The sequence below is a fragment of the Denticeps clupeoides genome, chromosome 3 (genome assembly GCF_900700375.1).
Source record: "Denticeps clupeoides chromosome 3, fDenClu1.1, whole genome shotgun sequence".
NCBI classification, from domain to species: Eukaryota; Metazoa; Chordata; class Actinopteri; order Clupeiformes; family Denticipitidae; genus Denticeps; species Denticeps clupeoides.
Genome location: NC_041709.1, coordinates 5,852,618 through 5,866,049, shown reverse-complemented (window position 1 = coordinate 5,866,049; position 13,432 = coordinate 5,852,618). Strand labels below are relative to the sequence as shown.

The window sequence follows — 13,432 nt, the reverse complement described above, 5'->3', positions numbered from 1 at the left end:
CGAATCATAATTTAAGTCACTAATCAAAACCATGACATGGTCTCCTTGGAAATAGAATATTTTATCATACCAGTGTCTACAGCATATTAATTCTGTCATATTTTTCTATTTCCCCTAAGATTAAAGGCTCTCCAAAATATTATTTTGCCCTAGGTTGTTCAAATCCATTTTAAGCGTAAAGAGAGTGATGGTCAGCTCTGTCCACTGGCTGATACTGAAGGACAAACAAACTTTCAGTCACGACCCCTCCAATCTCTTCCTGCAAATGGTGAGCCTCTCCTGTCAAGATCTGCAGACGTGAGAACCTGAGAGCTTAAACTCTCATCAGGCTTTTGCTAATATGATTGCATAAATATTCCGTGAACATATTAAACTTTTCAAGCGAGGCAGTAATTACTCTGTAAAATTCCAGTGCTGTGGGGGATTTGGGAGTCCATTTTGGTATTTTCATCACATTTTATTAACCATCCGGGACACATTTCAACTGGTCTGTTCACATTCATCAGGATGACATCCAGCCGGCCCAAGATGCCTTGCCACGCAAGACGGTGCTTAAGCTCAGTGCCAACCCAATGTAAGTTTCATCTGTTTCATTTGTCTCTTTACTTCCTTTATTCAAATATCAGTGGCTTCAGATGTAAAGAATTAATGTTGTTTTTTTTTTGCTGGAAACAAATGGAATTTTATTTCATTTTTTTATTAGTGTAGTGTTATGAAACACAGCAGTGATTTGTGGAGTGGGTGTTGGCATTTTTTATCTGTTAAATATATTTTTATTTTCTTCCTGTGATTTAAAAGAGAAATAATTAAAAAAAAAAAAGTCCCCCCACCAGTGAGCGATAAGTACCTGCAGCATGAGCTGTCCACAGAAATAATGCCCAGTTTATTTGGCAGCTTTGGATGCAAATTTGGAAGCGGCAGCTCTCATGTTGAGCCTCCATCTGTAATTACCTGGAAATCAGTAACAATAATCTGATTGCATTTTATTTTGTAAAAACAGGTGGGTCTCTTTAGTATTGGGAATATTGAAGGATTAGAGCTTTTTAATCTTGGATGGCTGAGTAGGTACTTTTTTCACCATTGGTTCAAACTGGCAGTGAGTTTCCTGGGGAATTAGTTTTCCTCAGAATGTCCTGTTTTTCAGGAAACCATGTGCGCTGTAGCTAATTTTTCCGGGCCCTTCCTGTTGTACTTTAGGCAGGACTGTGAACACAGGGTCACAGTTGACCTTTTTGTAAGAAAATAAAAGTTTTTTCCATGACTAGGTCATTACAAGAGTGATTCTTGCTGTCACTGCAAACTTTTTAGAGTGGAGCTGAGTGAACCCCGCATGCTGAAGAAAATTAAAATTTTACTCTTAAATATATCTGACCATTTAGTTGAAAGGACTATGCAATAACAACACTACATCAGAGCAGAATACCTTTAACTACAAAGTAATTAAATGAACATGAAGAGAATGCCAATGCCGATACATTTTGCACATTATGTTTATTTTCTGGCCATACTGGCACCATCCTCCCCCGCCCTTAGATCACTGGTCATCTTCAACCCAGTTGAGCAGGCTAGGACCTCAGTGGTGACCGTGTATGTGAACAGACACAAGGTCCAGGTGCTGAATTCCCATGGTCACCCAGTTACTGCACAGGTCAGCGCAGTGTGGGAGGAAACAAACAGAGCTTCAACTGAGGCTTTCCAGGTAAGAACACTGTATAGCATTCTCTCACTCACACACCCAGATGTTAAATGCATGCACAAGCATGTTGTTAATGTGTGTCTGTATGTGTGTGTAGCTGTCTTTTGTAGCCCAGGTACCTGCTCTTGCTCTTGCTGTGTACCAGCTTAGTGAGAGCCAGGAACTTCATGCAGCAGCAGCCCAGTATGTCTTCCAGCAGCAGGGTAAGCACCTGTCTGTCAATGGGGCACATCAGTTCAGAGTGAGCACCCACCAGGACCCCACCACTCCCTTCAGCATCGAGAATGCACACATTCAGCTATGGAGTTCGCCCTACACAGGACTTCTGGAGGTCAGGCAAACACTCTTGCATATTGCATACATTTGTACATTTGCTTAAATGTGTTTCATTTAACACACACACACACACCCCCCCACTCTAACTTCACGCCAGTTTCCGAGGACCTCTCTGCCTGTGAGCTGTGTTCTACAAGTTAAAGAAATGCAAATTAGCTTAAAAATTAACCTCATTTTACCTCCAGCAGAGGAGAAAATAACATAGAGACTTCACTTCAGCTCAGCAGCTCTCAGCAATGAGATGTGGCTGTTGCCTGTATTCCCTCACATATTGTTGTAATAATGTTACCTTCATGTCATCTCCCAGAGACTGAAGCTGAAAGAGGATGGGCTGGAGCAACAAATCAAAGTGGAGTTTGCCTGGTATGGCACAACCAGCAATAAAGACAAGAGTGGGGCATACCTCTTCCTGCCTGATGGCGAGGCCAGGGTAAAGTCCTGCGCTTCATTAAAATATTCACCTATGACCCGGAAGGTTCAAACATCACTTACTGCCATTGTGTCCCTGAGCAAGACAATTGGCCCTAAAAACTCTTTTCCACCACACTGGTTCTGGTGCCAGGTACCAACCAAGAACCGGTGCATATTTACTTTAGACAGGAGCTCAGTGTGAGCCGCATTATAATACGTCACAGGTCACGCCCACTAAACCGAAAGCACCGAATCCATTATATCATAATAGAAATCTTTTGGACCTCCACTGCTGCCATTTTTTCACAGCACCTTCTTTTTGTCCCTGCTGGCTTTCTTCCATTTTTTTTAGCTTACTGACAATTTGATTGTTTGTGTTAAGCAACATTAAGTTCTTGTAGTGATAATTTTTTTTTACTTTCTGTGGACATCCATATAGCTTGCAGAGCTTTAATTTCTTCAGCTCTCAGTGTTACCAGACTTTGGCTTTCCGCCATTTTCTCTTCTAAAGCTGCCGATCACTCTGAACATCGCGCGTGACATCCCGGGTTCCCGCTACTAGACCAGCAAAGCTTTTGGGAACTGGCACCAAACCTTTATCTGTGGGGAAAACGTACCAAAATTTGGAACCAGGGCAGTGGACACTGGCACTGGCACCAAACCTTTATCTGTGGGGAAAGCGTACCAAAATTTGGAACCAGGGCAGTGGAAAAGGGGTATAAGTGTCTCCAGGGTGATTGCCCCTGAAACTACTGATTGTAAGTCACTCTGGATAAAGGCGTATGCTAAGTGCCTTCAATTCAAAAATTATTATTTTACAATATGTTTTATTTTATATTCTCTTCCCTCCGCAGCCCTACACTCCCTCCCAGGCACCAGTAGTACGTGTAACTAAGGGCCCAGTGTTTTCAGAAGTCACCACCACCTTCACGCACATCACACACACACTTCGGCTCTACAACGTCCAAGGTAGTGTGTTTGTGTTTGTGTGTGTGTGTGTGAGAGAGAGAGAATGCATGTATTAGGAGATGGTTGGGAACCTGACAAATAGCATGAACTATTAGAACCGGTTTAACAAATTTGCATTTTACAAATTATAAGCAACAATCATTTGTTATGTTTGAGTTCTGGGTGGGATTTATTGTTACAAAGAACTAATTCCAGAGTCTATTTGACATCTGATGCGTTCAAAGATGTGAATTCTACATTGCGTGTATCTAGTTGTTCAGTCATGGTGGAACACTCTTCTAAAATATTTCCTGGGTGCTAAACACTAAACCCTTGAGAGCACTTTTCTTTGCTATTTATATTTACTCATAATTCAGACTGATTCAGACTTGCCCTTTTCTTAAACTGGAAGTGAATGTGAGCTCTTATTTCAAACATAAATTCTTCCAGGTTAGAAATCTAGTAGTTCTGATCATGTTATGAAGAGCGTAAACTGCTCCTCTTTTTCTTCTTTTCATAGAATGCATTTTATATTTAGCATTTGTTTACTTTAAAATATTAATATATGCTAAATAATTGATTCTGTCAAAGTATAAATTCATCCCACCAAAAAAGTGACTGCTGAAATGTCACCCATCGAGGTGTGTGTTTTTATTAGAAGGCAGAAGAACATTTGGTGCCAAACAACTTGCTGTTCATAAACCCATGCCTACATCCTACATCATGCACACTTTTTAGTTAACGATGAGTGATGAAGGTGCACACAGCAAAGATGACTAGACTGGCAGCAGGTTTAGAAAGATGGAGACTGAGACAGTCTACCTTGTCTAGTTTCTTAACAACCCCCTGTGGGATTTTGATCTGGGTTTGTTATGGTGAACCCCTCCCCAGCCGCTCCTCGAGTGGTAGAGAATGCCTTCGCATGAACCCTACCATGCTTCACTGGGGCTTAGGCCTTTAGAACGTTTCTTGTTTCACAACATGAGGAAGGCTTTTTGTTGGTGAAGGTAAAGTGGTGGCTTATATGTAGATCTTGTCTTATCCCCAGGCCAATCTTTTAAGGGCAGGGATTTTTACCCCATTTGACTTCTCTTTCTCCAACTCTGAGCATGAAAGTGTGACTGGTGTTTCATGTCAGGCTTTGAGTCGGTCCACTCCCACTTTCATGAACTGGGGAATGCTTAATTTAGCATCCCCTTTAACTGGTCTTCTCTTTCTCTCTAACAAGCGGAAATGTATAACCTTGGATTTTTTATTTTCCACATGAAAGGTGTCGGGAAGCTTTGAAAAGCCTGCATGTTAAAACCTGTTATTTTTATTTATTTATTTAGTTATTTATTAGTTTGTTTTACTGAAGATGTGGGGCAAACACACAGTGCCCCCAGAAGACTAATTAAACTAGGTGTGCAATGTATTTTAGACTAGATTAAGAAACTGCAAAAGGCTCTTCCTGCTTCGCTAGACTGAAAACTAATTTTCCTGCATGGAAATTTCCTCCTGTTGGGAATAAAGCTTTCAGACTTTCTGATTTTCCTGTTAAAGACTAAATGTGTTTTTTCCCTCATGCTGATCTTATATACATTACAAAATAATATGTCCAGATGATACACATTTTCTTTCAGACTCATTATTTCTATAATCACAAGGAAACTGATTAAACATTGAATAATAATGCAAAACTCCAAACTCAATAATGGTACAGTGTTATGTTACATTTATCAGTTTCATGCACATGTCACACATTTTCATTTAAAGTCTTCTGTTCAGTCAGCTTGGAATTAATGATCAAAAAATCAATTTACCTACATTACATTTGGATTCTATCCTAACCAACCCAATCATAAGTATTACTCCAGATATTACTGTAATCACATCATGACTGAAAGCATCATTGACCAGGCTCTAATGCAGTAATTATGGTCTCCTTACCAAATGAATGTCAAATGTGTGTGGGAGACCAAAATAACCGCTGTGTTCTGATTCCTCTTCATGTCTTCCTCTCTCTGTCGCCCCAGGTGTGGAGGGTCAGTCTGTCGAGATCTCGAACTCCGTGGATATAAGGGGAGAATTCAACCATGAAATTGCAATGAGGATAACATCAGACCTGAACAGCAAGGATCGATTCTTTACAGACCACAATGGCTTCCAGGTAGTTATTAATATATAGCTGTGCACCCCCACCCCCCCACCCCAAACTCCCCCCCTCCACTCGCAGACTTATTTGGTCTCATTATATTTAATATCTCCTTCCACTTTGATTTGCTACAGGAGCAAATTAATTTCCTCATGGCGCAGAGTGGATAAAAAGACAGCGACGCTCGTTGCTCGTCATTATAAATCACTTCGGGCCTTTTTTATTGTTATGAGGGTTCAGTTTTCCTTAAGTAGGAATTGGTTGATTTGGTATTTCAGTTTATTTTCACTGTCACGTTGTTCAATTGGCCCCAGTGCAACATGATTGACCGGAGATTTTTGCTCTATGACTGCTTGGATAGTCTTAAGCTTATTTGCAACCTTGACTTTGATTAGAGGGTGTCCATGGATGGATTGATATTTAGCTCACTGTTACACAAACATAAAACCATTAAAAAATACTCCTGTTATTCCCAGAATGACCTGTTATGAATGGCACTTTGACCTGTTATGAATCAGACACTTTGGTGTCATGTGCTATACATTTCAGACTTTTCTACTAAACAGAAGTCATAGCTTGGTGTGTGATATGACCCAGTAAAATCTTGTTGCATCTAATCAAAAGTTCTGTTATACTAACAATGCCAACCCTGTCTCTATTCACCTATACAGTCTATATTCCACAACATTTCACAATTAACCAGATCCAATTCACCAGATGCAGGGCAGTGGTTCCCCTGGAGCAGGATTGGGAAACCACAGAGAAAAGGGTTTACTGCTGTTTTAAATTTCTTTGCCTTTCAGCAGTCACGTTGCAGGCAAAAAGGATCAATTGAGCAGACCTTTCGGATCAATTCAAAGCAAAGGATGGATAATGGAATTTTATTTCTATTACAGTAAACTGGGGAAAATAAAGTTGGATGCTTCATCAGTAGTATTTGTTCTGGCATGTTTTGATCAATTTAAATTACACTGATGCTATGCTGCATAAAGTTCTAAATGTGATTGTTCAAGTAAAAATATATTATAATAGTTTGGATTTATTTGACTACAGTCCGCTTTATGAAATGCTGGGCCTGAAACCCCCAACGAGTCCAACATTGAGAACAATGTTATTGTACATGAAAAAGAAATTCAGTCCACGTGTTTGTCCACAATGTATCTAGATAAATGTTTATTACTCTATACTCTAAGCTCTTAATCTTATTATATATTTCTCTCTCTCTCTCTCTCTCTCTCTCTCTCTCTCCCTCTCTCTCCCCCTCTCTCTCGCTCTCTCTCTGCAGATCCAGCCAAGGAAGACAATGAGGAAACTTCCTTTGCAGGCTAATTTCTACCCTATGAGCAGCATGGTATATCTACAGGACTCAGGCTCCAGACTCACCCTGCTGACTGGCCAGGCTCTGGGAGCTGCCAGCCTGAAGAGCGGTAAGCGTGGACGCTTGAAGCGGGTCTGCATATTCTGATGGTGGTGGCCACACTCGTTTGCTATTCCCTTCCACTTGTTCGGAGAGCTTGTTACACTTTCTGAACACATTGGAGGACCGATTTGATTTATAATTTAGTTTTCTGCTGCTGTGGTATTGACTCTGATAAGAGCACCCTGTCAACATGCTCCCCTGCAGGTCAACTGGAGGTCATAATGGACCGACGTCTCAATCAAGATGATAACCGTGGTTTGGGCCAGGGAGTCCTGGACAATAAGATCACTGCCAACTGCTTCCGCTTACTGCTAGAAAAGAGGACGCCAGCTGGGAAGGTAAACTGGAGACACCCTCACCGACACCCACCCTGTAGGCTTCTATAATAGATAATAGCTTGTATAATACCTGGCCAATTGCTGTCCTGCCCAATCTGACCACTGCTGTATGAGGCTGGGATTGCAGCAGATTGCCAAAAACCTGAAAATGTACACATGTATAGTGTGTTTGTTTGCTTAATACCCACGAGTCTGCATTTCGATTCTTCTTCTTGCATGTGAAATTTTTATTTGGTGGCCATCTCAAACCAAATGAACGGTCTGTTTTGTGCTGTGCTGTTTGTGTGTCTAGGCTGATGAAAACGATCCCAACAGTTTCCCATCTCTGCTCAGTCACACAACATTCACATACCTCAACCACCCATTTATTCCCATGGCAACTAGCGTGGACTTCTCAGCCATCCCCCTGTCACCTTACAGCCCCCTGCATTCCTCCCTGCCCTGTGACATCGACCTGGTCAATCTACGCACCATCCAGTCCAAGGTAAGACAAACAGACTTAATCCATCAATGATTCTCTGTGTCCACATTTGTGTACATGATATAACATGAGTAATTTGTGTGGTATCTGGTATGCCTAATCTATATGAAGACATTCTATGCCCCACCATATGATTTATTAAGGATTAATTAGTATAGTACTGCAGACCTGAACGTCCCTGTGTTTTGAACAAATTTCTTGTTCAAAAGCTCACTCCTCTGTGCCAAACAATGACTTAACCCATGGCATGTTGGCTGAGATTGTTAGCTATGGATTAATGTGCAGTATCTTCATGTCAACAAAGTCCGTCTGGAGGGGATGGGGGAATCTGCACACCAATTTGTTCCAATATTAATTAAAAAGACCCCCCCTACATGTGCATCTACCTGTGTGTTCATCATCTGAACAAATTTGGCGCTGATTTTGGTTTTAGATAAACCTCTCAGCTCCTAAATTAAATTAACTGAAAAGCAATGGCCAGTTTTCAAAGCGGTTTTGCACAATGTGAAATAATTGTGTTTGTCTTTTAGGGTGTCTTTTCCCACGTGCATGTAGCGTTTTATGCAGTATAATCAGTGTAAGCATTGTGTGTACAGTTTGCTTTGTTAATGAACGTTTGCACAGATTATACTGTGTTTTGCATTTATCCACCAGTGAAGAATGATAAGTGCTCGTGGCTCTGGGCCATAGTTGTATGATGAAGCTCCCAGATTGGGGTGGGACTGAATCCTTTGTCTGATTAAAATAAACCCCTAGGCTGGATTTCTCCAGTGCAGATTAAATTAAAAACAGAGTTCAAAGCAATTCAAGGATTTGTAGGATTATTTATTTAATTTTCACTGCCATACACAGTATAAAGTTTTGATTAACACTGCCAATTACAGAACTGTGAAAACAGTGTACTCTTTGATGAATTTTTATGATATTTATTTATTTACATATGGAAACATATGGAAGTGTTGCTCATTTGAATATTTCTGCTTTCTGTGTGTGATCATTTGTGGGTTTAACAGCAGTCTACTGTACAGTTATCCCAATTCCAATTCTCATGGACTGTTTTGTTAATTTGTAAAAGGTTCTGCTGTTGTTTAAGGGGTGGAATCATACATTTGGTAACAAAGAAGTTTTCAAATGTGTTTGCTCTGTCCCTTGTGTTCTCCAGGCACATGGCCATTTTTAAAGTGATGTCATGGGAACACTGATTCACACGCTATCACATGGCTGTACCAGGAAGTGCCTTAATGAGTTAACCTTAGCTTGGTGTGTAATATAAAGCTGATGAATATTTAAAGTGTTTGTGACACCTGTGTCACCATGGGTTGATGTGGGTTTGAAAAGAAGAGCTCAGGTGCTGCCGGTGGTCCAGACTCCAGCTTTGTTGCTGGAGGTCCTTCAGTGCTGAGTGTGCTGGAAGAAGAACAGGAAGTCCCATGTGAGAGCAGCTGATTTGAGAACAAGGTGCATAATAGGGCCAGTGTTGTGGCTGTAGTTCGGGGGAACAGTGGCGTGCTTCAGTTCTCAGCGGTGTCTCCACTCTCTTTCCTTGTCTCTGTCTCCCTCTCCCTCACTATCTCGCTTTCTATGTTGCTTGTGCAGGATGAAGGGGGAGGACCTTCTGCAGAGGCTGCTTTGATTCTGCACAGAAAAGGCTTTGATTGTCGCTTCTCCAACAGAAACACTGGGCTACTGTGTACAACCACACGTGGCAAGGTAAGACCTCCTTAGCCTACCCCTAAAGATGTAATTGTAATCGGCATCCCTGTGTGAGGATAAATCCAAATCCAAATGTTTTTCAGGTGCGTATTTAGTTTGTCGGCCATTGCCTGGTTTAATTAATGTATGTAGATTCATGGGAAATGTTTCTACATATTATTAAACAATACTTTTGGTGGATTAATTTAACAGGAATACAATTTTGTCATGACTAACCCCCAATCTATATTGTTAGATTTTCCTGGATAAGCTATTCAGTGAGCTGATGGTGAAGAGCCTCACACAAGTAAGTCTGACCCTGATGCATGGCTCTGCGGCTGGGCAAAGCCCACGGGACGTCAGCCTGAAGCCCATGGAGGTCAGCACGTACCGACTGGAGCTCAGCTGAGGCCCGCCACCATCCTGCTCTCGCCGCATGGAACCTGGTGCTCCAACGTGAGAGCTTCCGTACTACTACAGACATTCTTCACTGGCCATAGTGCCCTGCAGACTCCTGTTCCAACCATCCACAATGCCAACGACGGATCTCACCCAGCTGCTGCGAGGACTGTCATGGTGGTGTGTATGGTTGGGAGAGTAATCTGTAGGAAAGGTGGCTGTGGTCCTTTCTGAGTTGAATGGGTCAGAACTGCAGCACACACTGGACACACAAGCAGCTTTGTGAGATAAGAAACACCCCTGTATATTCTGTTTGATCAGTCCGAACATCAGTGCTGCAAAGTGCAATATGGAGACCCTTCTGCAAACCCCAGTCCATCCCTCTCAGGTTTCAGCGCAATCTAATATCATTTTCTTTTAGGAAAATCTTGATCGTAGTATATTTCTCACTGTGCCAAGAAGGAAAGACTGTGTCTGGATATTTTGTGTTAGTGAAATGTGTCTTTCTTTCCAAAATGTGATTGTGATTTTTTTTTTTTTTTTTTTTTTTTTTTATAACCTGACTGGCTGCTTTCTTTGGGAGAATAGCCTGATTTCATATTCCCAGTCCATGCTGAGATAACTCCTTCTCTGTGGCTGAAATGGTCAGACATGCAAAACCCTGTTCTTTCCAGGGTTACCCTTGATGCAGACGCCGCATAGCTGGAATTTATGATAATTTGAAGCAATTAGCTAATCGAGTTGTGGGGAAAATTCAAATTTTGCCTGGAGCGAAGAAAAATAGTGGGTTAAAAATATTTGCAGGTGTAAAATGCTAAGTTAGACATGCAACAAAATCTCTCATCGTAGATATGGTGAAAATGTCACTTATATCAGGATACAGCACAAAGAAATCATGTTCCAAAGTTCATTACAAGCGTATGTGCCTTATTTTTGTGTGTCTTACCGAATCTTTTTGTGTCTTTACGTGTGTGTTCTGTCAAATTTGATGTGAATTCAAATGTGAATGTCACTAATACTGAGTCTTGACCTTGTGTCAAACATGATAATGATAACAGGGCTGTTGTTCTGACCTGTTGCAATCTTTTTTTTGGTTATTTGCTTGACAATTCATCGTCTTTATGTTGATGTGCCCTGTTTTTACATCAGTTGCCACAACACTCAACACGCAGCAAAATTCTCACTCAGACAGTTACGAAAGGCTGTTAGTGGCGACCAACCATTTGCTGAGAAAATGCTGACTGAGTCGTGAACATTATGCACCGTACTCCTGCTGAACAAAGCACTGGCAGACCAACTATGCAACCATCTACTTTCAAGTGAGGTTATTTGCTGTAGGTAACTAGAGCAACCAGGTTGTTCCTTTCGAACAGAGTGAGGGTCCAACATAAAGCACATGCTAGAGGTCTGAAGAAGGAGTATCAGGGCCTGTTGATACTGTGATGTGTGAGCTATTTATTATAAGTGAACACTTTGGCCCTTCTCTCTGTCTGAATGTCAGTGCTGGGTTCCCCTACGTGAATTTGTCCATGAATCCTGTCTGTCCTCTGATGCCTTTTGGTTGGTTGAGTAGCTGATTGGTGAAATATTTTATACCAATGTTACAATTATGTATATATAATGGGTAGTAAAATTTTTAAATAATCATGAATGTTTTTTTTTTTATGGTGGAAGGATTTATTAAAGTAAAAAAACATCGAGTCTGAGTGACGTGCCATTATTTCAGATCTTGCTCAGAAGCTCGGTCACATCACATTAAAATGCCTGTGGTGGTTATGCTTCGATTAAAATGTACTTTGAGTCCTAATAAGTCTCTACGGTCTTACTTCTCAGAGCCAATCTGTAATTTATTTTGCTTTCACTACTTTCACTCTTCAAATTAGGCTGGTAATACTGTTGTCTCATATTGAGGCCAGTGATGTTTGCTGAACCATAATTACATGCTAAATGTTTATGTAGTGTACTAATCATCTTAACAAGTTTGCCACCCTAAACTTTTTTTTTGCTACACTGTTAAATATCACTGAATGTATTGAAACAGGGTAAGTGCCCTTACCTGATCTGTTTTTATCAACTTCATGACTATACAGGTTTTGAAAGCCATGAAAGGTGGACATTTGTTACATGATCACTTGCCTATGAACCAGAAGAGCCAGGTTCCAATCCCACTTGCTGCTATTGTGTCCCTGAGCAAGACACTTAACCCTAAGTTGCTCCAAGGGGGGGGACTGTTCCTGATTGTAAGTCGATTTGGATAATGCCGTCTGATAAATATTGTAAATGTAAATATGTAAATATAGGTAGTGAAATCAAATTAGTGTGAATTTAGATTTGTTCAAAAGGACTACATTCAATCAAGACTTTTTCATGTACTGCATAGAAGTCTTGAAAACTACATCCTGTTGGCCCATTCATTTCCAAATCTAGGTCAGATTCGCAGGGAAGCTGAAGTCTCACTATCGCTATTGGAAGCCCTGAGGCAGGAACCCCCTGACCAGGGAACAGTCACACACACTCCAGCTAACCCAGCGTGACTTATTCACTGTTCTTTACTGTCAATGCTACTGTGCCACTATCCACATCATTTGATATTTTCCATGTATTGTTTTATATCTGTAATACATGGTCTTTACAAAGCTATATGAAATATAAGCATATATGATAGTAGTGGCCTAGTGGCCTACATGTTCAGGATAAAGTCCCACTTACGACCATCGTGTCCCTGAGCTTCAGCCCGAGTTGCTCCAGGGGGACTGTCCCTGAAATCGCTGATACTCTGGATAAGAGCATCTGCTAAGTGCTCTAAATGTAAAGCTGATACTTGAAACACAAAACATGAGGATTGTAACTGTGGTGCACTTGCATGTGTATTTACCTTTGGGGCTGCTGATGCACCATATGCACCATTGCCCAGTGCTCAAATTTCACGGTGTGTGTGCACGTTTTGTTGTGCGTTTTTTATGTACTTTAAGTACACTGGAGCCATGAAGTCGATGTGTATATAGCTAAAAGGACAACAAGTTTACTTTGACTTACAAAAACACACAAAAAATGCTGGGACTCAGATCAGATTCAACCTCTGTGTTTTTTTTTTTTATTGTTTGTTCGATGGGTGTGTCTTCTTTTTTCAAGACCAGAGCAATTTGTCTTGTTTCATTTGGATGATATTTCATCCTGCATGGGTCTGGGTGTTTCCCACCTGGGACTTTTTGTTTTTCTCTCTGAGCTGGAATAAGATCGAATTCAGAGGAAAGCAGAAGTGGGACAGAATACGTGCCAGTCGCCACAAGATGAACTGTTCCGTTCACACAGCAGGCAATTATATCTACAACACCAACACCAGCCTGTAACATAGAACAGAGGTTCCTAATCGTGTTCCTGGAGGACCTCCAACAGAATGTTTTAATTCCATCTTTCTGTGCTTTCAACCTGTCAGTAGATTCTAGTTAAGCAATGGTAAGAATGAAATGTTACTCAGCAACAAGACTAGGACCGCCTGACAAAGAACAGCTCACAATCATAATTTCTTCAATCGTCTCTTCTGGTTATGGTTAAATCAAACGGTGAATAAATCAAA

The 13,432-nt window shown here is 41.0% G+C and overlaps 1 protein-coding gene across 1 annotated transcript in view; it reads left to right on the top strand.

Annotated features, from left to right (window-relative positions):
• Positions 1 to 11,549, top strand: part of man2a1 (mannosidase, alpha, class 2A, member 1) — a 30,679-nt gene extending 19,130 nt beyond the window's left edge. The window contains exons 11-22 of the mRNA XM_028974590.1: positions 154 to 268; positions 507 to 574; positions 1,534 to 1,699; positions 1,794 to 2,027; positions 2,340 to 2,462; positions 3,298 to 3,412; positions 5,407 to 5,540; positions 6,811 to 6,952; positions 7,150 to 7,283; positions 7,576 to 7,767; positions 9,361 to 9,474; positions 9,713 to 11,549. Coding sequence (XP_028830423.1) covers positions 154 to 268; positions 507 to 574; positions 1,534 to 1,699; positions 1,794 to 2,027; positions 2,340 to 2,462; positions 3,298 to 3,412; positions 5,407 to 5,540; positions 6,811 to 6,952; positions 7,150 to 7,283; positions 7,576 to 7,767; positions 9,361 to 9,474; positions 9,713 to 9,865 — 1,690 coding nt within the window. The 3' untranslated portion in view covers positions 9,866 to 11,549. The remainder of the gene's footprint in view (positions 1 to 153; positions 269 to 506; positions 575 to 1,533; positions 1,700 to 1,793; positions 2,028 to 2,339; positions 2,463 to 3,297; positions 3,413 to 5,406; positions 5,541 to 6,810; positions 6,953 to 7,149; positions 7,284 to 7,575; positions 7,768 to 9,360; positions 9,475 to 9,712) is intronic.
• Positions 11,550 to 13,432: the final 1,883 nt, after the last annotated feature.